Genomic DNA, 27,758 nt, shown 5'->3' with positions numbered 1-27,758 from the left:
GGGAGGGAAAGACATCTAACTAGAGAGCATTTTATTTTTAGGGGGAGTACCAAAAGGAAGAGAAATGGCAGGTACCTTGCCCAGGAGGCAAAATTCACACAAGCCTCCAGATTTGTCCTAGTAGAGCATTAAATAGATGGTACATCTAAAACAGCTTCCTGCAGAATGCAGAGATCCAGTGCTTTTGCTGAAACTGGCTGTGCCCTTGTCTTGATCTCCACAGGAAATTCAGGTTTTCCAGCTCCTTTTTTTGCTTCCTATTACTCACTCCTGCTACAAACCCAATTTTTCCAGGCACAGCAAGAAAAGTCAGTGCTCTCCAAGCTGAATGGAGAATCTTCCCAAGGAAGATGACAGAGAGAGAACTGGAAGGGGGAAACCAGAGATAACACAACCATGTTTTTACTGGGCTTGCTGTCACCTGAAAAGCACCTGCCTACATGTGTCACCTCTGCTGAGGCCAGGCAGCCTCAGGCTGAAAGCCTGCTTTGAGTGGTCATAACATTCAGGGAATCCAGTGATGGATTCCATAGAAGTGCTTAGGCTTTACTGACAGAAGCCATGTTAAAAACCAGCAGCAACAAAAAGGCTGAATGCAAAACAGCTTAAGAACAGGGAGGGGGGAGAAAAAAACAGTTCAAAACAATACCATCCAGTGTCAGGAACTCACCCAGCAGTGACTACCTCCTTCTCTTAATCTCTTTACCCTCCAGCCAAGCACATTTATGTTCTTGAGCTTTTAATTTCTTTACCATCTGCCCAAGTTAGTTTGCACCACAGCAAAATACCATGCTAAGTGACAGGACACATTCAGGGAACTCTCACATTCTGTGAAATCTCTAACTGACTGCTCTGCTTTAAAAATAACTCCCATCACTCATCTTGCATCTTGAGAGTTCAGAAAGAAGGATGGGGGGAAAAAAAGCAATCTCTTTCTATTGCTACATCTGAACTGAGCAGTTGCCTGATCAGAGGAAGCCAGCTCTGTCTCTGCATACCTCTGGTAACACCAGTGCTAATAAAAGTGTGTTGGAAGCATCCAGAAAGAACATTTCTTCAAAGCTGGGTAGGAGTAAATCTCAAATCATTTCGATTTGATTAACTTTTGCCTTCCAAGTGGCACATCCTAGGCTGCTAGCTGCTTGCAAGTGCTGGTGACTGCAAGGGCCCTTGTTTGATGCGCTGCCATTTGGCAGCCCGGAGCAGGCTCACATTCCAAAGGGAAACTCAACTATTTGATCCCTCTGCTTTGTTTCAAATTCTCCTAGAGTATCAGATCCAAATTAATCTTATACTTAAATAAATACCAAGGGAAGCTAAACCAGCATTTATAAACCAGGAAGCCCAACTCTGAGAGTGGCTACAGGATGCTCTGCATTCTGAACAGTGAGGAACAGTGCAAGACAGGTCAGCTTCAAGTGTTTGGTATGAAAGGTACCTTTAAAGAGCCAGGTTGGGTAAACCTCTGCAGGACTCAAGTTAACTGACAAGCTTTTCTCAAGGATCTAAGTGTCTGCAGTGGCATATGAAGTACTACACATAAATGTTTTTAACTGAACTCAAAAAGCAAGGAACTAAGCTCCTCAAATCCGAGGCAAGATCAAGCTTAAACCATATTAACATAAATCTGCAAGATTTCAGGATAAAGCAAATAGAGAGAAATGCAGCTTGCTGGCTTGCTCCCACTTCCATTTACTGCAGCTCTCACTCTGCCTTATCTGGGGCACGAGCCTCCAGGCTTGAACTTTCTGCCTGCCAGGGAGATGAGCAAGTAGGGCTCTCTTTATAGAGGGAGAGGCAGCTTACTGTCCCAAGGATGTGAAACAACAGGTCTGGCCTCTACATCCACAGAGTTGTGCATCAGAATGAAAACTGCATGAAGCCTACAGCTTCCCACTGTCAATGCCTAGGATGAGTAGAAATGAAAGAGCCACCCACTTTTCAGAGAGCCTGTGAAAGCCACCAACCCCAGACTCTGCCAGAATAAAATGTTGAAGCTTGGCAATTCTCAAAATGGCTCATACCTCCCGTTCCAGATAGGACTTCAGGGATTCTGTCTCATTTAACAGAGTGACACTGCATTTGCCTCTGAAAAAAACCCAGAGAAACACACTTGATGAGGAAGGATCTCAAACACTCACACGATGCACAAGATGCTATTACTACAGCTGTACACAGGGGTTAAGCTTACATTCAGGAATGCCTGAATAACAACAATGCCATTTGGGTTTTGACAAAAGCCCTGGGGGGAAATGGTCATCACCTGATGTGTGTGGCCGGCAGAGACTCCAGCTGTCGCGAGAGGAACAGCTCGCGATGGCGCAGCTGATGTTTCTGCTTCTCTGGCAAATCAACCATCTCGGGGTTTTCCATCTCTTCTTCCATCTCTCCTAGTTACAATGAGACAAAATTGATCATTAAGAACAGTGCAGACACTGCTCCTGAGCCAGTCAGGATGGGCTGTTCCAAAATCCTTCTCATACAGTACACAGTAGTAAGATGAACTCTAACTTCACCTGAAACCTTCCATTTCGGTCAAGTGAACAATCAGGTCATGAGTAGAGATCACTTAGATGATGCCTGTGAAGAACTGTATGTATTTACCACTGGGATCAAAGCATTCCAAGTGCCTGCAGGTCACCCTGGCTCACCAAGCTGAAAGCCACACAAATGTGCTACCAAGAGACAAGCCCTGAAGGAAGCTGTTCTTGGAGCCCATCAGTGCACTGTGAGGTTCCCCAGGAAGAAGCTGACACGCGCCGGGCACGGCAGTAACACCAAAGCCTTTCCTTTCGGCCAGGCATCAGCTACCTTAGACTCTACTCCTCTTTCAGGGTAACACAGACTGTCCCATCCCAACAGCTTCTGCACTGAATGCTCACAGAAAAGGTTATTTTCTTCATCAGTGTACTTCCTTCTCTTCACCCCAACCACAGCCAATAGATCATAGCCACAAGATTAACTGGAATGTCACCAGGTGCCTAAGGCCACTCGAGCAACCCCACCCTGCCCTATCACACCACACACATTTGAGTGCAACACTCCTGCATTTCAGGAGCTTGCTTTACCCTGCAGGCAGGATCCACCACCTCAGGCTCTGAGCTATCCAGTCTCCACCCAGCCAGGCTTTAAATTAATGCCAAGGTAAACACACAAAATCATTTCCACACTGATACATAAACTGATCCAAACCATCTCCAGGCACCTTGTAAGAAAACACTGGTGTGCTTTGTGCTCACTAGTAAGCAGCTTGGCAATTATGCAAGACAAAGCTCTACAAGGCAAAACATTTTTGAGAAAGCTAAGCTCCTCCACGATGAAGGACTGGGAAATACAGCATCAGACTTTTTTCTTCCCTAAGAAATCAAGGCAGTTACTGTATTTTCCAAAGCCACAGGGTAAGTTTCCCAGACTACAGTAGAATGAGCTGTAAAGTCTCATGTATGAGTCGTAAAACTCTCGTTTTATGGCAGCAGCACTCTCAAAGAGCAGACTCATGCCTGCAGCTTAATTTAACAGTTGTTGCCAAGAACCTTTTCTAGTCAGAAACACATACAGGCACAGTTATGATTTATACACCCTTAAGATTAGTTAACTGTAATCCTCACATTCATCCCCAAAACAGAGCAATGGGGAAGGAGAGATCTCCATTTCAGAAAACACTAACATTCATTTTGGTTTAAATAGGCTGCACGGTGCCAAAGGGGGTGACAAAAACTCATGTACCTTCAGGTTCCCCACACTTTATCACTGTTTTACTGTCTGGGGTTTATATGCCCCTCAGGTAAGCTGCTCCAGCAAGGAAGGGCAAAAAAATGAAGCAACATAATTAAAGCAGGCTGCAACATCCACTGCTCTGACAGCAGAGGAGCTCTGAAGCATGCAGCAGTTGCACTCACATTCTCATACTTCCCTAGGAACTGCAACAGCAAATTTACATCTGTGCCACAGCTGCAGGGTTCTGCAATCTATTTACTGAAGTGGATTCTGTTCTAGTTGAAAATTAATATTGTGGCTGCTGACCCAGACTACAAATACTGCAGCAGCAGCCCACAAGCGAGCCGGGCAGGGGAGCTGCAAGGCAGGCAGGCGAGCTACGGGCCCGGCGGGCAGGGGAGCTGCGGGCGAGCTGCAGGCGAGCTGCGGGCCAGGTGGGCAGGGGAGCTGCGGGCAGGGGAGCTGCGGGCCAGGCGGGCAGGGGAGCTGCGGGCAAGCTGCGGGTGAGCTGCGGGCCAGGCGGGCAGGGGAGCTGCGGGCCAGGCGGGCAGGGGAGCTGCGGGCCAGGCGGGCAGGGGAGCTGCGGGCAGGGGAGCTGCGGGCAGGGGAGCTGCGGGCAGGGGAGCTGCGGGCCAGGCGGGCAGGGGAGCTGCGGGCAGGGGAGCTGCGGGCCAGGCGGGCAGGGGAGCTGCGGGCAGGGGAGCTGCGGGCCAGGCGGGCAGGGGAGCTGCGGGCAGGGGAGCTGCGGGCCAGGCGGGCAGGGGAGCTGCGGGCAGGGGAGCTGCGGGCAGGGGAGCTGCGGGCCAGGCGGGCAGAGGAGCTGCGGGCAAGCTGCGGGCGAGCTGCGGGCCAGGCGGGCAGGGGAGCTGCGGGGGAGCTGCGGGTGAGCTGCGGGCCAGGCGGGCAGGGGAGCTGCGGGCAGGGGAGCTGCGGGCAGGGGAGCTGCGGGCAGGGGAGCTGCGGGCAGGGGAGCTGCGGGCAGGGGAGCTGCGGGCAGGGGAGCTGCGGGCAGGGGAGCTGCGGGCAGGGGAGCTGCGGGCCAGGCGGACTAGCGACTGAAGGATGCACAAAGGCACAGGCACCCGAGGCCTGCACTCTCCCCGGGTTTTGGAGAGCAGCGCACTGTGTGATGCAGGAAGATTCTCAGGAGCACCCTAACAGACTTACCGTCACCAGCACATTTAATAGCCTACAGCTCTTCCAAACGACAGGTAAGAAAAGGTACTTTAAAACTGGCAGCAACCATTCCAGGCCACTCAGATCCACAGACAAAGTGCAAGCAGCAGCACAGCCAAGCTAACCTTGGGAACTGAATCCCTCCAGGTAGGCTCTTCTTCCAACTAGTGATTTATTTATGTGTCTAGCTTCTGTAATAAAATAAGGAGAGTGGGAAGCTCACATCTTTCTCTGATGCCAGCTCTGCTATGCACAGCCTTTCAAAGGGAAAAATCCACAGAACTTGTTTTTTTCCCCTCTCTCTACAAAGACAGACATCCCTACAGGTAACAAACAACTTCCCACACACACAGAGGTAAAATTGTCATCATTCTTGAAGGCAGAGGTAGGAACACTGGGGAGAAATAACAAACAAAGAAATCTACACAAGTATCTTCCCTCCTTTTTCCACAGCCATGATTCAGTGCTGAAGAGAATGAACCTGGCAAATGCATTTGGAACCAAGGGAAGGATGAGAGAAAGCAGGGCTGGATCCAGCACAGAATCTCTCTGCCTCACTGAAGTTATGCAAAGCGGCTTTGACAAAAACTGTAACTAATCCCCGGGGCCCGCCCTGCGCAGACAGCAAAGGCTTGAGTCCGACTATGAACCCCAGCAGGGGCGGCCCCAGCCGCAGCTTCCAGGACAAGCCTGTCTGAGATGGCTGCAGTTCAGCCTCCTGTAGCTCAAGCTCTCAGTGAAGCAGACTCAAGAATGGTGGCCCACAACAAGTCACAACCATGGTCTGCAGAGTAAGGGGTAGGGGAACACAGCAGGTGCAGCACGCTGGGACTTCAATGCTCTCCTGAAACCTACCTCACAAACTAATCTCCCTGCTTGATAGATCTGCTCGTGCAGATTTAAAACTAAACATTTAGTCTTCATGCAAACAGCAATAAATCACCTATGCAGACCCAGCCCGGGAATGCTGCAGAGAGTGGATGTGATTAAGTATTATTTGGTTTCTGATGGCAGTACCATTATCAGCACACTAACAAAGCTTAAAGAAAACTCATGCAGGGAGTGAAAGCCAGGGAGGGAGGTGGGGCACAAACAGCAAGGCTCGTGTGAGAGCTCACAGAGATGGGGGAAATAATTAGAAAGAGTAAACTTTGAGTTGGCAGGAGAAAGCCAAGAGGCAGCAATTGTAATTGAAAATGACTGGGTGTGTGAGATGGGAAATGCAACATCAATATTTGCTAGACACTAGACGGAAAGCAATGTGCTACAGATCAGATTAGGCTCTCAACAACACTCCTCCTTCTGCATGCTGGATGGCACAGAGGTGGCTACAGGGCAGAATTTAGAAACACAAAGGCAAACAAGACACAGAAATTAGGTGCAGAGAGCACACTGGGGGGGGGAGCCAGTCTGTAGGAGCAGCAGAGCTATCCAGCACGGTTACCAGTAACGGAAAGCCTAGAGAAGAAAGCAAGTACAAAACAGGGTCAAGATGTTTGAAACAGTAAAGCCAATGCCAGTGACCTGCACAACAGCTCCCAGGGTAGCAAAGGAAGCTTAAATTCTTGGTGCTTTAACACCTCAGCTACACAGCTTGGAAGGCTATTACATTTGAAGGAATGAACAATACAGCACCACATTACTTCTCCCAGGTCCAGTACCAAATGGGCTACATGAAGCCACTTGGTGCCATGGTCTGGTCATGGGGTCTGTGTTGATAGGTTGGACTCGATGATCCTCGAGGTCATTTCCAACCTTGGTTGTACTGTGATACTGTGAAGCCTCAGCCTTACTGTGTCTCTACCAAAACCCAGGGTTTGATTCATAGCTAAAGAAAGCTGTGGAAGTGTTGGCAAACAGAAATCCTTACACCTGGACACTTCAGGAGTCTGCTCCATTATCAGGACATTCACTACAATCCCTTCCAAACCCTCTTGTGATCAGCCTTTGCAGCCACGGCCACTGTTACAGGCAGCATCCAGAGCAAAGGGAGGCTGTGTGGACATTTAGCAGGCTTTCCCTCACTGCATCATCCCCAGAGGAGAAACAACAGACTCCTCCTTCCAGTAACGACAGAGCCAAAGTGTCTTTGGTAGATTAATGAAACTGACTCTCCTCAAGTCTGCCTGAGCGGTGTTGGGAGAAAAGGGAGAAAAAAAGGAAGAAATCAATCAAAATAATTCGTTTGTGAAGCTGTTGTGAGACTGTACTTAGGCTGGAGTAACCTACAGGCTGTCAAACTTCCAGAAGCAAGAGACCACTCCTCCTGTTTAGGCACACAGGTCCCAGGCAACTCAGGAGTGAGTGAGCAGTGACACTGCACCACTGCAAGACATTTCTTGTTAGAAGCTTTGGCACTTACAAAACCATGCAGCCATGCCTGCCTGGCACCCCAACATCAGCTGCTGAAAACTCACCAGAGACCTGCCAAACCAGCCAGCACTAACTGCTCGGTTCCCCAAGCACTACTAACTAGTCACTGCTTTTACAAACCAGGATCACTCCTGATGAGGCGAGTGTGGTCATAAGGCAGATCACAGCAAGTGTTTGAAGGGTGAGGATGGATTGTTAGAAGGGAGGTCAGGAGGTTCTATTTCTGCTGTTGGAAATATTTACTTATGAGAAACTCTGTAAGACAGAGAAACTACATATATATATCACATATATAGTCATAACATCCGACAGTAGCTTGAGGAGTAAGCTTCTCCTCCACCAAGCTCTGCCTGCAATCTTGTTTGCATACAATATCTATCCTAAACCACTGCAAAGTCTTTGGGCAGAACACTGAACAGTCTCCCACTGGTGAAGCAAGCTCATTCCCCAAACAGGTGGAGAAATTCCCTAGAATTCATTTGTGAAGTGATGGAAGAGGCTCCTGAATAAAAAGTGCTAACAATGCATGGAAGCCATTATAAGGCTGAATGATTTACAAGCCAGCCCAGACAAGCTTTATGTCAGCTGCTAAAAGTGAGATGATCACAGATAAAATCTAAGGATCAGGTTGTTTCTATCAAGTACTGTTTTACAGCCACCAACTACAGAATAAGGGGCTTCCAAATCATTTCTTTTTACAAAGCTGTGAGAAAAACCCAGTGCATCTGAGAGCTGCCTGCTTGAGCTACCTGCTGGGTTACACAAGCTACAGCACAAGCTGGGGGGGGTCACATACTCTGCACAAACCTTGCAACATTCCTTTGACAACCACAACCTCTTTTGCCTTCCTTTATGGGAAACACAAAAACTGCAGCCTGCATCTCTTCTTTCCCCATTCCTGCTCTACACACATCTTCCCAGTATTTGTCTCTCTGAGTGCACCAATCTCAACAGTAGGTCTAGGATAAAGGCATCTTAAAGAGAAGGCTGTGTGACTCCAGAAGTGTCTGCAGCCCAAAAGCTCCATTAATCAGCTGAACAAAGGCAGTTAAAAGATCAGTGATGCAGATACATACATCCACTGCAAATGCATCAGAATGAGGCAACAGGAGACTGTGGAAATGAACTCCAAGTCAGTGAGAGTGTGGAGTGCCTGCACTAGACTGAACATCCACAACATTCCATTTCACTGGATGGTGCAGGAGGTTGGTGCTTTGTTTTTCTCCAGAGTGAAGAACTAATGGCTGTCCAAAAGCTTATTCTCCTCCCTCCCTCCGAAGGCTGGAAGCCACACAGCAGCACAGCTATGTGAGGAAATGGGAGCCATTCAGGAACAATTGTATTCTGCACCAGAAAGAAACGTACTGGGGGGGAAATGTTAGCTCCCGATGAAATTTACACCAGGAGGCAGGTTCAGCTCTCTCTGGCGGCTCTATTAATAGGATTGGGCTACAGAAGAATTTCCCTGTCTTTCAAACTCCAGCGGATGGCAACAGAGAATTAATTGTTTGCATTAAAACCCAATCTTAGTATTTGTTACTAGAAAAAGCAAGCAGCCTTTGGGGGTTCCAAGAGCTTGTATATGGATTCTGTGTTGGGTTAGAACACTTTTCCCCCTGTTCAGCCTCACACACGAGTTTCTTTGAATCATTCCGACCCGCTGTCTTTACTAAATCTAGTGATGTGTGACACAGCTGAAGGAATCAATAGTCATGTTGTTTATGGTGAAGCTCCTATTAGGCTCCAGTATGCTCAGATAAACTGAACACTGCTGCACTGAAGAGATACCAAGAAAGCTTTGCCTGCTGCCACGACTCCAGGCCACAGCCAAGGTGCATCTCAATGCCAGGCGGCTGCGCGTTCCCCAGGTGTGGCGGCAATGGTGGCACTCCAAATGCACAAGAGAGAACTCTCGTGGTTAAAAACACGAGGCTAGTTCTGTTACATGCTTTCCCCAACAGCACTACCGCACTGTGAACACAGCAAGACATTATTATTCATTGTTCAACCTGAGTATCTGATGGAATCAGTCCCTGTGCAGTAGAGGGCTGCAGATCTGCATCACACGGACAGCGCAGCCTATGCCGACATGCGCCGAGCAGCACATTGAGAGACAATCACGCTTGGCAGCTAAAGCAGGAGTTAACATGCCCAGATCTGATTGCTGCCTTTTCATTTAGCTGTGTGCCTGGAATTACAAGGACTGACATGGCTCTCCATGCTTTTTGCTACATTTTAAGCACTGTGAACAGCTACATACCACATATGTCATAGTTGGGAGAAGGGCCACGAGGAAGAGCAGAGGGCTGGAGCTGCTCTGCTGTGAGCACAGACTGAGGGAGCTGGGGCTGTTCGGTCTGGAGAGGAGAAGGCTCCCAGGAGACCTTATTGTGGCCTTCCAGGATCTGCAGGGGGCTCCAAGAAAGCTGGGGAGGGACTTCTGAGAGCGTCAGGAAGTGATAGGACTGGAGGGGATGAAGCAAAACTAGAAGTGGAGAGATTCAGATTGGATGTGAGGAAGAAGTTGTTCCCCAGGAGGGTGGTGAGAGCCTGGCACAGGTTGCCCAGGGAGGTGGTGGCAGCCTCATCCCTGGAGGTGTTTGCAGCCAGGCTGGATGTGGCTGTGAGCAACCTGCTGTAGTGTGAGGTGTCCCTGCCCACGGCAGGGGGGTGGAACTGGCTGAGCCTTGAGGTCCCTTCCAGCCCTGACAATTCTCTGATTCAGGAGTTTAAAGGGTTTAATAACTCCACCTGCTTAGCCTTTTTCTCCCTTTCACCATGTCTCCTTTGGTAACTCTGGTTTGTTAGCACTGTGTCCATCACCTTGCAAGGACTGGACAACATGGACACAGAACTGGCAGTGGAAGATGAACTGAAACTAAATCTAATCTTCACTGGCAACTAGAATGGAGTCAAAAGCAGCTGGAAGAGCCCCAGATAAAGAGCCCTGTGTCACGCAATAACCTTGCACTGCTTCTTCCCAGAGATGGATACTCCCCTTGAGACCAGCTAGCACACCACACTCACTCCCCTTCCAGGCTAGAATGCACAGAACTATAGCACCTCCTCAGCTATTTTGTGTGGGGTGGCTCAGGTGGGGTGTCCTTTCAAACCACCTGAATCTTCTTTGCAGTACCTTGCCTTACGGATTCACACAGGCAAGGATCTCATCTGTCCTGACACACAACTATGGTTTGTATGCACTTCTTAGCACTGAAAAGCTGGTTTCACAATTGAAAGAGAACTGTAGCATGAGATTTTTGTTTAGAACTAAGCTCACAACTCCACTCAGCCTCATGGATCTCACATGCCTCTGATCTCCTTGGGAGAAGAGCAAATGTCAGCAGTAGTTAACACAACATTCCATGAATTGATGGACAAAAGGAACAAGGCACTCAAGACATGAGTTACACACTGCACCCATGCAAGGGAGGCTCATGGCAGCTTTACTTTATAGTTTCACAAGAAAGTAACCACAGCACTTACAAAAGTTAATAGCTTTCAAGTCTCCTCTCAGCACAGGCACATCTCTGTGGTGGTTTTGCCTTTTTCTCCCAAAAAAGGACTTGATATCACAGTATCACAGTATCACTTAGGTTGGAAAGGACCTCGAGGATCATCAAGTCCAACCTATCAACACAGACCTCATGCCTAGCCCATGGCACCAAGTGCCACGTCCAATCTCCTCTTGAACGCCTCCAGGGTCGATGACTCCACCACCTCCCTGGGCAGCCCGTTCCAATGCCGAATGACTCGCTGGGTGAAGAACTTCCTCCTCACCTCGAGTCTGAACCTCCCCTGGTGCAGCTTGAGACTGTGTCCCCTTGTTCTGGTGCTGGGTGCCTGGGAGAAGAGGCCAACCCCTTCCTGGCTACAACCTCCTTTCAGGTAATTGTAGAGGGCAATGAGGTCACCCCTGAGCCTCCTCTTCTCCAGGCTAAGCAACCCCAGCTCCCTCAGCCTCTCCTCACAGGGCTGTGCTCAAGGCCTCTCCCCAGCCTTGTTGCCCTTCTCTGGACACGTTCAAGTGTTTCGATGTCCTTCCCAAACTGAGGGGCCCAGAACTGGACACAGTACTCAAGGTGCAGCCTAACCAAAGCAGAGTCCAGGGCACAATGACCTCCCTGCTCCTGCTGGCCACACTGTTCCTAATGCAGGCCAGGATGCCATTGGCCCTCCTGGCCACCTGAGCACACTGCTGGCTCATATTCAGGTGGCTGTCGATCAGCACACCCAGGTCCCTCTCTGTTTGGGAGCTCTCAGCCACTCCGACCCCAGCCTGTAGCTCTGCATGGGATTGCCGTAGCCAAAGTGCAGCCCCTGGCACTCGGACTTGTTGAATGCCATCCCCTTGGACTCTGCCCATCTGTCCAGTCGGTCGAGGTCCCTCTGCAGAGCCTTTCTACCCTCTAACTGACTAACATCTGCCCCTAACTTTGTGTCATCTGCAAACTTGCTGATGACTGACTCTACCCCTTCATCCAGATCATCAACGAATATGTTGAAGAGGACAGGGCCCAGCACTGATCCCTGGGGCACACCACTGGTGCCTGGCCTCCAGCTGGATGCGGCACCGTTCACGACCACTCTCTGGGCCCGGCCCTCCAGCCAGTTCCTAACCCAGCACAGAGTGTAGTGGTCCAAGCCACGGGCTGACGGCTTAGCCAGCAGTTTGCTGTGGGGGACGGTGTCAAAGGCCTTGCTGAAGTCCAGGCAGACCAAATCCACAGCCTCCCCACATCCACCAGGCAGTCACCTGATCATAGAAAGAGATCAGGTTGGAGAGGCAGGATCTGCCCTTCCTGAATCCATGTTGGCTGGACCTGAGCCCTTGGCCATCCTTCAGGTGCAGTTATTGCCGCCAGGATAATCTGCTCCATCACTTTCCCTGGCACTGAGGTCAGGCTGACCGGCCTGGAGTTTCCAGGTTCCTCCATCCGACCCTTCTTGTGGATGGGGACCACGTTGGCCAGTTTCCAGTCACCTGGGACCTCACCTGTGAGCCAGGACTGCTGAAAAATGATGGAGAGTGGCTTGGCCAGCTCCTCTGACAGCTCTCTCAGCACCCTAGGATGGATCCCATCACAGTTGTGATAGGATGTTGTAAAGTGCAGCTCTTTTAGAAGGTATTTACTGGGCATGGCCATATGGAAGCTATGTTGCTACAGGTTTCAAGTTGGGTTCCTATGATCAGTCTATGTGATTTACTCACAGGAAGTTTGAGGTTTGTTGTTTGGGGGTTTCTTCCCTCCTCTACTCAACAAACCAAGTAACACCAAGAAGTAATAAATGAGACAGGGACAATACTTTATCTCATCCTCCAAATTAAGAAACCCACTTCTGTGAAACAACAAAGATGTCTTTAGTCAGTTCCAGCTGAAAACAGGATTCTGTCTTGTCCCCCCCCAATCGAACCACACACCAAATAAGGTTTGAAAAGGTTTGAAGGGGAAAAAAAACCAACAAGGGGGGGAGGAGAGGGAGAGAGAAAAAAGCCAAGCAAACAAGGCATGTAAATTGCTGAGGATGAGTACTCGGAAGGGCAGTGCAGAATCACAACAGTGATATCTGCAAGTGCAGCAGCAATGTTTTATCCAGGCTTGGCAGTCTGTGTAGAAGCAAAGTGACCACAAGCAGGCTTACTTGCATGTTTGTCTGCCAACACAATAAGTGTACTTGATATGTCTCTTCTTCTGTAGAAGCAGACCACCTTTGCTTCCACGTTTCCATTGGCAGTCTGAAAGAGGGAAAAAAAGAACAACAGAAAATAAATGAGCAGGAATGGAGAAGGGAACTGCACACACCCAGCTAGAAGTGTCATGAGGTTGGATACTGCACAAGCCCTGCACAGCACCACCTTTTAGCACCTAGCAGCTGCAGGCACCTCATCTAACAGTTGGGACTTGATGATCTTAAAAGGTCTCTTCCAAGCAAAATGATTCTATGAGTCTGTAACACAAACTCCAGTGGGATCCACTCCAGGGTAGGGAAACAGGCTTTGGGCCTTCCATCCAAACTGTTTCTGTGGGACCACCATTTTGAGCAGCTACAGATAGTATGAGGGGTGAGAAGAAAACCAACCAGCTGAATCCCACAACACTTGTCTGCAGTTAACACCACATTAACAAGCCACTGCACTACTTCTCAGATGATGCCTGCCTCAGGTACAATTCAGTATCTTTAAAAGCTTAAATAAAATGAACTGTGAAGTGGAACAACGGAATTCAGATTTAGGCTGCTCTCCAGACTGCAGGGCAGCAAGAAAGAACCAAGTCACAATTACTTTCACAAAAGAAATCATTGAGGGTTTTCTTCCTCTGCCAGCACTGGTGAGCTAAACAATGACCACCACACAGAAACCCACCAAGCATTCCAAAAAGAGGACCAAGGGAGCTGCACCACTGCTAACACACACACACACATCTGAATTGTTGACATGCTTGGCATTTTTGTCTTGAGATGGATAGGTGATCAATCCCTTGCAAGATGGCAACTTGTCAAAGTGGCTTTGTACAAAGCAGGGGAGATAGCCCTCCTGGCTTGCAGCAGTCCAAGCCAATCTACTGTCCCTAAAGCAGACAAACAAATAATGAAAGTGTAACCTAGACGACTTGTGCCCTGCTCCTGCAGCGTGCCTGAGACCCACAGGGGTGGCACACAGCTTAAGAAAGTAAAAAAGACACTAATTCCCCACGGGGAAGTCTCTAACAGAAGGGCAGTGGACCAGCAATCTGACCACAAAGAGACAGCATTACAAGTCAATATATATAGTGATTGATTGATTGCTGCCAAAATGGGAACCGACAAAAAAATGTCACCTTTTATAATGCCAGTTTTGCCAACACAAGTAAACATCAAACCCCCAAGCCCAGACAGACAACACATACATGCACACAAATACTTCCCTTGGCAGCCTACCCCTTCTAGCAGCTTTTGGTAGTCTGCAGAACTTCCACCCTTTTCTCCCAAATAACTCAGAGCTCTGGGGAACTAAAGCAGGCAGGCAGGAGCTGTCTTGCTAAAACACAGGCTCGTACAAAGGAGAATTCTCTTTCATTTCACTGCCCAGGCTTCATTTGTGAAATTGCCACTCGGTGAAAAAAGGCAACCTGAGTTATTCCTCCCAACCTGAAAGATTCCTTTGAACGAGCAGGAGAGAGAAACTCCAACCTGCGAGCGAGAGCCACCCCAAGATGAGAGAGCCAGGCTGCAAGTTCCTTTTCCAAAGGAGTGGAAGAGGAGAGAAAATAGCAGCACAAGGTAACACTTTCCTTAAAAAGTTATCAACAAACTTCAACTCTGAAAATGATGGAATGCAGCTCCTGATGCTCCATGGCTACAGATCACTTTAAGAACTTGTTGTTAATGAAGGAAAGCATTTCTTCAAGAGACTGAAAACCCGGGCTTACAAGGATGCTTCAGCCTTCAGATTCGCTGTTTTGACATAGGAAGACTGCTTTACAAAGCCATGCTTCCCCATCGCCAGCGACTGTAGGTTAATTTAAATTCAGATCCCTTCCAGCGCTGTTGCAGGCCCCTTCTGCACGGGCTGCAATGGACAGGCTGCTCTTAGACCTGAGAAAGCGGCGTGTTGAGCAGACAGCTAGCAGCTTCCCTCCTCAAGCAGGTACAGTTTCAGCAGGGAGTGCTGCAGCTGGCTCACCACACACAAGCAATCGCACTGCCCTTTTAGATCCACTGGAAGAGAACTTTGGCAGAAGAAATAACAGACTGGCCCAAAGGACAAGCAGCAAAGACAGTCCGAGGAAGCAGATAATGGCTCCAAACCTTCCTGTTGAGCGAGTTTCCCCCAGGAAAGATCAAATTACAAAGCTCTGCATCCTCCAGGCAAACTGTTACTTTATCTTCCTATCTCATGATCCTGGCAAGGAGCTGAAGAACTCCGAAACGTCCTGCCCTACAGGTGGGCATAATCACCTTGAGAATGACCTGCCACTGAGCCCCTGCCACAGCAGAACGATCTACCAGGTCTCAGAGCACTCCAGAAAATGATCAGAAGTGTTTTTAAGCTCCTAGTGACCAGAGAACTGCTCAAGAATCGTTTTGACTTTAATCAAATCAAACACACCATAAATGCAATTAACCTCAACCACGTGGTGGCAGAAATGTTTACCTTGTTGAGCTCTTCTATTCTTCGGATCAAATAGGGGTTGCTTGAAGAGTTTTCGAAGTAGACATAGTCTGACAAAAAGAAACAACACTTGTGAAACAGGTGCTGCTGGCAAGCCAAACAAAGCCTCACACGTGTCCCTGCTGAGACCCCGCACCCAATTCACCCCTTGGCCCCAGCAGTTGTTGCAAGAGTTGATGGAGGAAATGCAAAATCCATGCCAGCAGAAGGAGCATCCAGAGACTGAAGGCAACAAGTCCACTAAAAACAAGGCAAAAAGAAAGCTCCACTGTCAGCCTGGAGAGTAAAGCATTTGACCTTCCTTCTCAGATGAGATTGGTTCACACTGTTGTCTCTGCTTGCTTCCTCCTCTCACCAAAACCCAGCCACTTCTCACTGGCAATAGGGGATCCTGCCTCTTCCCTTCCAGCTCACCCGACACCTACTGCCCATTTACCAGAACATAAACAGTTTCTCTTGTCTTTCCCTCTTATCTTTGCCTCTACTTCTTGATCTTTTACACCTGTATTATACTAGAACACCCTCAATAAAACTCCTCAGAGTAAACCAAACAGGTGAGAAGCACTCGTCTTTCCAAGCAAGATAAACATCTTGGGTTACAGGAAGGGAATTCTTTCTTTACCCAAGGTAGTGCCTTCAAAACACCAGAGAAGCACCGAGGAGTGACATAGTTTCATAGTTTCATTCAGGGTTGGAAGGGACCACAAGGATCATCTAGTTCCAACCCCCCTGCCATGGGCAGGGACACCCCACACTAGATCAGGCTGGACAGAGCCTCATCCAGCCTGGGCTTAAACACCTCCAGGGACAGGGCCTCGACCACCTCCCTGGACAACACATTCCAGGGTTTCACCACTCTCATGGGGAAGAACTTCCTCCTCACATCTAGCCTGAATCTCCCCACCTCCAGCTTCATTCCATTCCCCCTAGTCCTATCACTACCTGAGATCCTGAGAAGTCCTTCCCCAGCCTTCCTGTAGGCCCCCTTCAGATACTGGAAGGCGACAATTAGGTCACCTCGGAGCCTTCTCTTCTGCAGACTGAACAGCCCCAACTCCTTCAGTCTGTCCTCACAGCAGAGCAGCTCCAGCCCTCTGCTCATCCTCCTGGCCCTGCTCTGGACACCTTCCAGCACCTCCACATCCCTCTTGTAATAGGGGCTCCAGAACTGGACACAGTACTCCAGGTACATACACATTATTTGCTACTCCTAAGCTTAAACACACCTCTGTACGGGTAAGGAAACAGAAGCTCAGGAGTCCTGAGTGTCTTTATCTCCCGACACTCCAGCAGCCGAGTCCTAAGCCTTAAAGGGAGCAGCGATGGCCGAGTTCAGCTCCCTGCGCAGCCCCCAGGCCGGGCGCTGGTTTGGCAGGCAGAGCTAACCCATTCCTTCCTCTCTGCTCTATTGACGCCTTGTCCCCCAGGTTCCCCAGCTCCTCTGTGTTGGGAGCAAAACACCCCGAGCCCTGGGCACGACTAGGGTACCCTGCAACGACCCTCAGCATGGTGCTCCACCGGGAGCCGGTGTGAGTGCAGGCAAGCAGTGAAGCTGTGGGCCCCAACCTCCCCAGAATGCTCGCTGAAAAGGGCAGCTGCTGTCACAGCTACTTTTGTCTCTTCTCCAGCTCAGAGGAAGGAAGACGCCGCTCCTCAAGGGCCTCTGCCCCTGCAGAGCTGCACCGGGAGAGTTAATGGCTCCTTCTTATCTCCAGGGGGGCCGGGGAGACACCAGGGCATTAGAATAGAATTAACCAGGTTGGAAGAGACCTTTGAGATCACCAAGTCCAACCTATCACCCAACACCACCTAATCAACTAACCCATGGCACCAAGCACCCCATCCAGTCTCTTCCTAAACACCTCCAGGGATGGGGACTCCACCACCTCCCTGGGCAGCACATTCCAGTGGCCAATCTCTCTTGCTGGGAAGAATTTCTTCCTCACCTCCAGCCTGAACCTCCCCTGGCACAGCTTGAGACTGTGTCCTCTTGTTCTGGTGCTGCTTGCCTGGCAGAAGAGACCAACCCTCAGCTGGCTACAACCTCCCTGCAGGGAGTTGGAGAGAGCAAGAAGGTCTCCCCTGAGCCTCCTCTTCTCCAGGCTAAGCAACCCCAGCTCCCTCAGCCTCTCCTCACAGGGCTGTGCTCCAGACCCCTCCCCAGCTGTGTTGCCCTTCTCTGGACACCTTCCAGCAGCTCAACATCTTTCCTAAACTGAGGAGCCCAGACCTGGACACAGGACTCGAGGTGCAGCCTAACCAGTGCAGTGTACAGGGGCAGAATGACCTCCCTGCTCCTGCTGGCCACACTGTTCTTAATGCAGGCCAGGATGCCATTGGCCCTCTTGGCTGCCTGGGCACACTGCAGGCTCATGTTCAGCCTACCATCGACCAGCACCCCCAGGTCCCTCTCTGCCTGGCTGCTCTCAGCCACTCTGACCCCAGCCTGTAGCACTGCCTGGGGTTGCTGTGGCCAATGTGCAGCACCTGGCACTGGGATGTGTTCAATCTCCTGCCCTTGGCCTCTGCCCATCTGTCCAGCCTGTCGAGGTCTCTCTGCAGAGCCTCTCTGCCCTCCAGCAGATCAACTCCTGCCCCCAGTTTGGTGTCATCTGCAAACTTACTGCTGATGGACTCAATGCCCTCATCCAGATCATCAATAAAGACATCAAAGAGGATGGGGCCCAGCACTGATCCCTGGGACACACCACTGGTGCCTGGCTGCCAGCTGGACGCGGCACCATTCACCCACCATGCCCTACAGCAGGACTTGCAACTCCCCATGCGACGTTACTCAGCCTCCATTTCCTCTGTGATCTCCCCGGAGGTAAGAGGCCAAGCTACTCACTGTAGGAGACTCCAGAGCACAGCAGCAAGCAGCAGGCAAAGAAGCCAGCAGGACCTGCAGCTTGCATCATCTGCAAAGGACTCAAGTGCCCTCACGTCCCTTTGAGCAGGGCTGGGCTGCCCTAGAAGGGCAGTCACAAGTCAAGGAGTCCCAGGGGTTACAATCCCAAGAGTGACAATTCAGGTATTAATAAAACCAGATCATAAATCAATCACATTCCATGAGCTCCACAGACACCTTGGCCACAGTCTGAAGGTGGGCCTTGCTGAAGCAGGAGTGCCCAAGCTGCCGCACGGGCAGCGCAGCGGCGCGCAGCCTGGCTCACACAGCCCCGCGCAGGGCTAGGACGGCCCAGAGTGCTGACCAGACTGGCCACAGGTCGGTGCCTTCTGTGCTCCAGACCTCCCAGACTGATCATCAGCTATCTTCACACATACTAACACACATCTGAGCAACTCCTTAATTTCCCTCCTGATTGCAAGAGTTGGTTCCTCTTAAACGTCACTGCCCTGAAGGTGTTAGACTGGAGCACGATCTCATCCCGGGAATTCAGGTGGGACATCTGCTTTGTGGGAAAACACAGGTCCCAGAAATGGTTAAAACACCCAAGTAACCAGACCCTGAATTTCCCCTCCCAGCACCCTCTCTGTGTGGCACACAAATGGGAAACAACAGGCTCAACATCACTATGACCAACTCTATCAGAAGCCAGATAACCAAAGAGATATTGGACAGCTTCAGCAATAACAGCTGCTGCTGACTGCAGTAACAGTGACAAGCACCAAGCAGTCTGCAGAGCAGCAGAGGAAAGAGAAATCTCTTTGCCCACAGCCCCACAAAAGCAGCGCAGGGGAGGCTGGGGAAGCTTTGAGATGCCTCCAAGCTCACTGTCCACCTTTCACCACCTGAAGGACTGGCAAGTTCTTTCCCTCCACCTTCCAGGTACTTGGACTGAGGCCAGTGCCAAAATGTTGTGAACACCGATTTCCATCTTGAAATGATAACCTTGCCTAATTCCAGGGGTTTCAGGTGACTGTCACAAGCATTCATGAGGCACAGCATCAACAGGTGGCTGTGTGTGCACATCTCAGACACTTTCTGCCTCAAGTGAACATCAACGCAGTTTTCCATGTAGCTCCAGTTTATTGATGGCAAACTCTGGCACAGATTTAAAGAACACTTTATCACACATGAATGGTTTACCAAAGAACAGCTCACAGTGGCATCCAACGGTTGTGAAGAATAAAAACCCCCAAACATTGTTCTGCCCAGCAGCAGGAACGGCCCCAAATCCACTCTGTGATCAGCAGCTGCAAACCAACCTCACAGAGAACAGCCAAGTGCACCTCGGTGGCAGAAGGGTGGAACTGAAGCTGTCCCACAGGCCTCTCCAAGAGCTGGCACATGCCACAGTGGAGAGATGCACACTTGGACCAGAGCTTGATGATTTCATCACATCACAAATGCACAGCCCAGCACATCTCATCCATGTTTCAGACTAATCCCACAACTATGCTAAGCATTCCACCAGTAGCTATGCAACTAATGGAGACCTATTTCCCATTACTCAAATTACCTGGGAAAGAGTTTCTTCTCTGCAAGTCCTGCAGAGTGCACTGCCAATCACCTAAACCAGAATGTGAGCAAATCTGAGGGGAGCAATCTGCATTTCTCATGGAGATTGTAAAGGCTTTAACTCAAAGGAACATGCCATCCTGCACAGAGCGATGCCGGAGTTACACACCGCTGCACACGCGCCACAAGGAAACGGCAAGTCCAACAAACCACCCTCCAGACCAACACCTGAGCAGGGGAGGAAAGCAAACTGTTCCACAAGCAACACAGCCCACGAAGGCTGATTTCTTGCACACAGGGCTTAAAGGAGGTACAGCACCATGCTCCCTTGACCCCTACACTCTGAAATACCTCCCTTCCCCTTGAGCAGCACTTCCCCCTCGTATCCAGCTTGCTTCCACACCGTGGGATGAAGCACATCCTTCTCACACCGCCTGCCCAACTAATGCTGTTCCCAGTTTGCTGTCAAGACAGCCACAACTGCACACACATCAGGTAACAGGAACCCTCTGCAGGCTCCCAGCAATCCGGCTCTCGATTGGAGACATCCTGTATGTGCACAAGTGCCAGAGTCTCTGTGCCCTGAGCTGAAGGCGAGGATGGGGAAGGAGACAAAACTAACAACTCTCTAAACAGGAAGATATGCATCTCGGCTCCTACCGCAGAGCAGGAAGGAAAGAGTACAGTAAAACCCAAAAAATACAGTCCAGGCAGAGAAAAGTAGAGCTTTAATAGCAAGCAAAACAAGCCAGACCCCTCAAACACAGACTGCCTACCCTTGCTTACTCCATGACTGAGGGCAAGGACTCTGCTACCCACTCTGCCACACACGTGCACAGCACATCTCCTTCCCAACAGCAAGAAACACACAAAGCTCACCCCTCACAACCCAACTGCCTCAGCCAAGGCTGGAGACTCAGTCCCCCAGCTTCACAACAGCTTGCAGCTTAGACTCACGGTCCCTGACTTAATCAGCCATGCATCTGCATCATGGTGGTAATTATCAGCATCATTTGTGCACATGATGACATTGCCTACGATCACATGAAGGCAAGGAGCGAGCGTGGCAGTGCCACAAGCCGTCAAGGAGCATCGTGCACATCACCACCTTCTGACTCAAGCTCAAGATTTGTTTCTTCCTCTTGCCTGTACTGTCACAGCGCAGAAGTACCTGCATGGGTCAAGCTATCCAAAAAGTCTTTCTGTAGTGTAGCTTTTGTTTTGTTCTGGTTTCCTGAAGCTGAGAGGATGCACAACTCCCTAGCAAGCAGTGCTGTGAGCTGCTGTAAGACACAGATAGCCATGCCTACAGCAGCACACAGCTACAACCACAGCCTATGGACCACAGAGATGGACAGTTTCCACAAAGGCAGTAAAATATTTGTTCCCACAATAGCAATAAACAGATCAGACTTTCTTTTGCTCTCATGTGCCTTCAAGACATTATTGTAAAACAGGTTCCTGCTCTGCCTTCCTCACGTCAGCTCTTACATTGGTCCATGGAAATGTGGTACCCAAGGAATGGGTACCACAACAGAAGCACCATACACTGCCTAGGGGTCATATCTTGATATGATCAGATGTGTCTGAGCTACCTAATAACCTTGTGGGCTTTTAGGTGAACAAGCTGCAAAAATGCCCAAAAGTATTTTCATCCTTCCCAACTCAAGTTGCCTTTCAAGCTACAACTGCTTTCCAAGCACTGACCTCCCTGGATGCTGCCTGCCTAACCTCCACAAGTCCTACACATCGCATGATGGAGGCCTACAGAAACACTGGGGACAGAGGGAGGCTGAAGCTACTCACTGCTGCTGTTGGGTACAATGGACATTTCCAGATGGGATGAAGATGGAGCTTCACAGGAGCAAGTATTTCCCCTGCCCAATCCACAGAGCTGCTGCCCTGAATTCAAGATGAGCATCAAGAGAGTGCATGAGATTATGAAGACCTGGTTAATGTTGTTATTTCCTTCAAGGGAAAGAGAGGCATCCTCACACCCCGAGGCTCCAACTCACCTTTGGGCCAGTTTCTTTCACCAAGCTCCAGTTTCTTTCACCAAGCTCCAGTTTTCAAACTGTCCAGCAGTTTGGGCCCAAAACTGTCAATTGCTTTGTATTTTGGATAACACAAACCCTCCTGGCCTAGGCTCTTATGACAAAGACTGGAGAGCATAGGTGCCCTTTGCCTTCTGGCTGTTCAAACCCCAGCAGCTCTCAGAGCAGCTGCCACCTGATGAAATGTTTAGTTACAGCACAGATAGAGTCTCAACAGAAGCAGCCTCACCAGCACAACATTTTCATTACCAGAAGTGCAGAAGTGGAACAGCTGTTTCAGTTGCTAGAAGATTCATGTGGCAATGCCCCCAGCAGTACACACGGACCAGGCACTTCCGAGGAGCGTCTCCAGTGGACCTGCCAAGGTTTCCCAGCTACACTGCCAGGCCATGCCCAATTCCTATTTACTGGACAGCAGTGTATGTGGCTCCTGCACACAGGATACACACTGCTTGTCCTCAGCTTGCCGTGCTATGGGCAACACCACTACTACCACTCAGCTCAGAATTGTGGCCAGCAGGGTAAGGGAGGGGATTCTCCCCCTCTGCTCAGCTCTGGGGAGACCCCACCTGGAGTCCTGCCTCCAGTTCTGGAGCCCCTATTACAAGAGGGACCTGGAGGTGCTGGAAGATGTCCAGAGAAGGGCCACAAGGATGAGCAGAGGGCTGGAGCTGCTCTGAGGACAGACTGGGTTGTGCAGTCTGGAGAAGAGAAGGCTCCCAGGTGACCTCATTGTGGCCTTCCAGTATCTGAAGGGGGCTACAGGAAGGCTGGGGAGGGACTGCTCAGGCTCTCAGGTAGTGATAGGACTAGGGGGAATGGAATGAAGCTGGAGGTGGGGAGATTCAGGCTGGAGGGGAGGAGGAAGTTCTTCCCCATGAGAGTGGTGAAGCCCTGGGGCCCTGTCCCTGGAGGTGTTTAAGCCCAGGCTGGCTGAGGCTCTGGCCAGGCTGATCTAGTGTGGGGTGTCCCTGCCCATGGCAGGGGGGTTGGAACTAGATGATCCTTGTGGTCCCTGCCAACCCTGAATGATACTGTGATACTATGGCACTACTATGAATCCACTGCTGACACCACACACACCTTAGCTGCCTGCTCTCAGTAAAAAGGCTCATCCAGAGCACAGCATGCACAAATGACCTCAGCAACACATTCCTACTGCTAAAGCAGAAAAAGCCTGGTTTGCACCAACTGATCAACACACCACTGCCCCACTTCCTTAAACCCCAAGCCTGCAGTAAGCTTCCTAGGTACAAAGTCGCCGTGCCAGCCCAAGGCCGTGCCTGTGGCTCCAGAACAGCCAGTACCCTGTCTGTAAGCACGCTGTGAGAACAGTCCCAAGGCAGGTAAGAACAGACAAGGCTGCCTTCAGCAAGGGAGGCTGCCACCCTAAAGAGCTACCCAGCAGGTGCTGGCACTCACTCAAGTATTTCAGATCCCCATCAGGCCTAAAGACATTGCAAGCACCATTCAGCGAGGGTGGGATGGCTCCATGCACAAGCAGAGCAATCCACAGCCAAATTCTCCTGGCGTCCTGGCAGCTTCTCAGACTGGAGCCAGAAAACACTGTTGAAGGAACTGTTGCAGCCCTACCCTTCCCTTTATGACTTCCTACTTCAGCCTGGCAGCTAACAGTCTTTACTTGGAAGTTTCTACAGCATGGCTCCCCTGTTGGCTCCCATAGCTTTCCAGGTTCAGCAGATACTGAGAGCTGGCCTATGCAGAGCGTGCTGTGAGCACACTGCCCCCAGACAGCAGTTATGTCTACTTAATTACACACTGGAATTGTATGTGCAGAAAATCTTCATTTACAATGCTGTGTTGTAATTAGGTGAAGTGCCTGTTTCTCCTACAAGACCTGCCAGTACAATGCAAAGTCACTTCTACCCTCCTGGAGGGCCTGCAGGCAGTGCAACAAGGGTGCCCACACAATCCTGAGCCGACAGGGATGTACTGAGACGACTACAGCCTAGGTGTGAGGATGTCTTTGGGTTTTAGGAATGCCCATGTGCCAAGCACCTCAGTGGTGAGGAAGCATATAGCCTCTGCAGATTCTATCAGCTCAAAGCACACACTGCAAAATCCCCAAAAGCTGACTGTACAGCTGCAAGGACACAAGGACAGGCAGAGTGCTCAGCTTCCCCTTCCTACACCTTCTCCAAGCAAAACACCAGGACCTGAAAGAAGCCCGGAGCTGTGAAGTGGGGAGTCCGGATACATGCAAGGAAAGGAGAACTAAGGAAGTCTCATTTAATAACCTAAAGCTTCTATAGTGACAGCTGAATGCCACACTGAAGCTACACACACACAAGTGCCCCTCAAGAGTGCTTTGTACTAAAGGCAGTTCAGCCTCCCATACCCAGAGCGCCTGGCAGAATTCCACGTTCTCAGTTTCACACCAGCTTCTACTCCTATTTTCAACAACAAAACACAGAACAAGTTGCCATTCCAGCCCCCAGCAAGCAAGAAGGGGAAAAAAAAAGAAGTGGCAGATTCCTAACCATACCAAAATGGGGAGAATCTGCTAATCAGGGAAAACATCAGCACCGTGCTTTAATGCCACGCTTAAACCACAGGCACCAGGCTCTGGCTTCCTGAGTTTGTTAATGGATCTCTTCTAATGGCTGCATCGAACCCATGAACATCAAGAAGCAGGAACAGGCTTCTGTCAGCTCACCTTAAAAACCCCCAAACTCTAAGCCTGAAGAAACAAAGACTATCTGCACATTCATGTGCTAAACAGAACCTTCCCATTGCATCTTCCCCCAGATGTGCAGAACTTGGATCTAGAGAACAATTTGGCTGTTTTGAGCTCAAAATCATCTATCAGTTTTCCTGACTTGCCTTCAAACACCATCAAACCATAACCCTGCAGGAGCAGCAGCTTGTACCCAGGTCCATGTAGCAGGCCTATGAGTTGTACAGGCACAGGCCTACAATAAGAGGTAATAAAAAAAGCTTTTATCCCTGCAAGTTCTTCTCCTGTGCTAAGAGATGCTACAAAAACCCTCAGACAAACCCAAACCCTTGAAGGACCTGTCAGAGTCACAAACAAGGCCTCAAACACTGCCACACAGAAGACTACTCAAGCTAAGAAATATTCTCTACCTTTCTGGAGCAAAAATCTTCAGGTAAGCTGATGACACAGAGCTTGCTTGGAAAGTGGATGGCTGCTCCATCCACTCTAAACTCTGAAGCACCAAGGGATCTGTAACCTCCCAAAGGAGGCTCAGGGGAGACCTCATTGCCCTCTACAGCTACCTGAAGGGAGGTTGTAGCCAGGAGGGGGTTGGTCTCTTCTCTCTAGCAACCAGCACCAGAACAAGAGGACACAGTCTCAAGCTGCACCAGGGGAAGTTTAAGCTGGAGGTGAGGAGAAAGTTCTTCACTGAGAGAATTGTTGGCCATTGGGATGTGCTGCCCAGGGAGGTGGTGGAGTCCCCATCCCTGGAGGGGTTCAAGAGGGGATTGGATGTGGCACTTGGTGCCATGGTCTAGTCATGAGGTCTGTGGTGACAGCTTGGACTCAATGATCTTTGAGGTCTCCTCCAACCTTGGTGACACTGTGAAAGGTGTCCCAGTCTTTGCTTTTCATTATGGCAAAAGGAGAAAGAAAGTTTTCTGTCCAGCTATACTGTGGCTATTTCCCCCCCTGATTTTTAGTGAAAGAAGGTTTATGCCACTCCATTATCCATGCATCAGCTCTTCCCTCCTAACTCCTGAGCCCTTTCTTTGATTTCAAACGTTTCACAGAGGGATGGGAGACTCAAAGATAATTAAGTTCTGATCACTGTTCCCTATCTTGAAACCAGAGGCACTAAAACTACAAGAGAAAGTGAGAAAGGCAGGACAGCCCATCATGAGGTGCTTCCCATTTCAGAAACGATTAACAGACTAGATTCCAAAGCAAATCACTGGAGGTTCCAGTGTCTGGGGGCATTATCAGAAGTGCTTGCTTTCTTGGATGCCTCCAGACACTGCCATTGTCAGTGCTGCTCCAGGCAGGTCTTGGGCTCAAGTAACTTTTGATTTCAGCCACTGTGACCACGTGCATTCCCAAAAGCACACCCTCTGTGCTGGGGAAGAAGCCCAGCATTCTGCCTGGTAGCAACAATCCAGAGACCAAGATCATGCCTATGGACAGGGCACAGAGTTCACATAGTTCCTTTCCCAGTAAGAGTGCAAAATCACCAAGGAGTGGGAGAAGGGGAAAAACCAGCTCAGAGGGGGAGGATACAACTATTTGTGTTCCTCCTTGCACTGTTGGCTGTCTTCAGCATGCAGAAGACTGGTGTAAAAAAGCTAAGCACTCCTGGTACTAGTGAAAAGGAGGTTCTGGGCATCAGCAGTGCCTCACAGGTCACTCTTCTCAGAGAGGAGCTACGGCACTTTGAAATAACTGCTGCCAAGGATGGCAGCTCAGAGTTCAAGTAGGAGACTGTGCAAAACCAGACCTGCAGAGAGAGCTTGTGAGAATCCTGGAAACACAATGAAACTTCCACAGCACTTCTTTATCCTCAGAGCAGCAATTCTGCTGCTAGAGATCAATTATATGGCAGTGCAAGGAAACCCAGTTCAAAGAATCCACTCCCAACATCCCAGCTCTGAGTGAGGCACATTTCCGTGCAGCTCTGACCCTCGAGGTTCACTAAATCACTTCCTCCCAGTTTCCTGCAGGACAAGCACACACTAAACCCTCCTGGAGAACCACTCTTTCTCCTGTTTTACATCAGGTATTTAAGTGTGATTCAAAGTCATCTGGACACAAAGCCTGCTCTGTATTACCTTCCTCCAGCGCTTCAGCTCCCCAGGGCGGAGCTGTACAAACCCTTTCCGCAGCAGCAAAGCGGTGAGCCTAGGCAACTGCAGTTGCATCGGGGCACCTCTCTGTGGGGCAGAGCCACCACCCAGCTCAGGCAAACAGCCCAGGCTGCAAGGATAAACCTCTCCCCAAAGCTGGGCTAGAAGGGTGATGCCAGGATGGTCTAATTCACAGGAAAGACAGAAGCTTTTGAGCAGATGGAGAAACGAGCAAGACTACAACTTGGTAAGTCATGGGAGTGTATTTGGGAGGGGGAGGGGTGGGCATGGGAGAGGAATATCCTCAAACTACAGCCTAACAATTTTCTCCTGCAGCAGCCAAGAGAACAGCCTGTTCCAGTGCAATTCTCATTGCTAAGGACAGATAAGAAAAACATTCTTTTCCAAAAGATACTTAGGCAGCACAGAGAATGACAAGAAGTGAGCTTCATGTTCCTTGCAAGCATCCAGAGAGTTGCAAAGAACCTCTGAAGTACTCAAGCCAAAGCTCAGTGTCACCATCGAGAAAGAAAACAAAACCACCAGCAACAGAAAGGGTTTGCTTCTTGGTTGGTTAAGTGCAATATCAAACTTCAGTCATTCAATCCCCATTGACTGCTGAGGGCCATGGTGTGAGTATGTTAAGCCCAGGAGTAAGTGTTTCAGGGCCAGCCCAAGCCCAACATGGCTTCACAGTGCAGCACACAGATGCAGTCACAAACTCCTGCCACGCTTTTGCAGCTGTTTCTTCAAACCAGAGCGCCAGGGAAGCTGATGCACCCCCTCAAGTTGTGACAGCTTCTCCTTGGATGGGAGGAGGCAGACACACACATGGTGAACCTGATTTTAGAAGCTCACCTGGGTCAGAAAGCTGTCTCCCAACCAAACCAATTCCCTGATCTGCTTCACTGCCTGCTCCGAGGAAGGAAGCAAGGCGAGGACAGTACCAAGAGTCTGTGAACAGGCCTCGCTCAGGCTGACACAGCTACCTAAAGAAGCATCCACAGAAACTGTCTCACTTGGCTGGTGCACATGTGCTCAGATGTTGACAACTTCACTCTGT

At 50.0% G+C, this 27,758-nt stretch overlaps 1 protein-coding gene across 5 annotated transcripts in view; it reads right to left on the bottom strand.

Annotated features, from left to right (window-relative positions):
• The window catches only part of MTA1 (metastasis associated 1), an 87,397-nt gene that overhangs the window by 51,768 nt on the left and 7,871 nt on the right, over positions 1 to 27,758 (bottom strand). For all 5 annotated transcript variants that reach the window (XR_010990633.1, XM_068164612.1, XM_068164609.1 and 2 more), the window contains exons 2-5: positions 15,401 to 15,468; positions 12,910 to 13,003; positions 2,264 to 2,390; positions 2,025 to 2,088 (exon numbers count right to left, since the gene is read on the bottom strand). Coding sequence is in view for 4 of the 5 variants with exons in the window: in XM_068164612.1 (XP_068020713.1) it covers positions 2,025 to 2,088; positions 2,264 to 2,390; positions 12,910 to 13,003; positions 15,401 to 15,468 (353 nt within the window). In the remaining variant the exon portion in view is untranslated. The remainder of the gene's footprint in view (positions 1 to 2,024; positions 2,089 to 2,263; positions 2,391 to 12,909; positions 13,004 to 15,400; positions 15,469 to 27,758) is intronic.

Source organism: Melanerpes formicivorus, unplaced genomic scaffold (genome assembly GCF_026170545.1).
Source record: "Melanerpes formicivorus ecotype bairdi unplaced genomic scaffold, bMelFor1.0.p_v2 SCAF_81, whole genome shotgun sequence".
In the NCBI taxonomy this organism is placed as follows: domain Eukaryota; kingdom Metazoa; phylum Chordata; class Aves; order Piciformes; family Picidae; genus Melanerpes; species Melanerpes formicivorus.
Note: the sequence above shows the minus strand (reverse complement) of the source record. Positions and strands in the feature narration are given on the sequence as shown.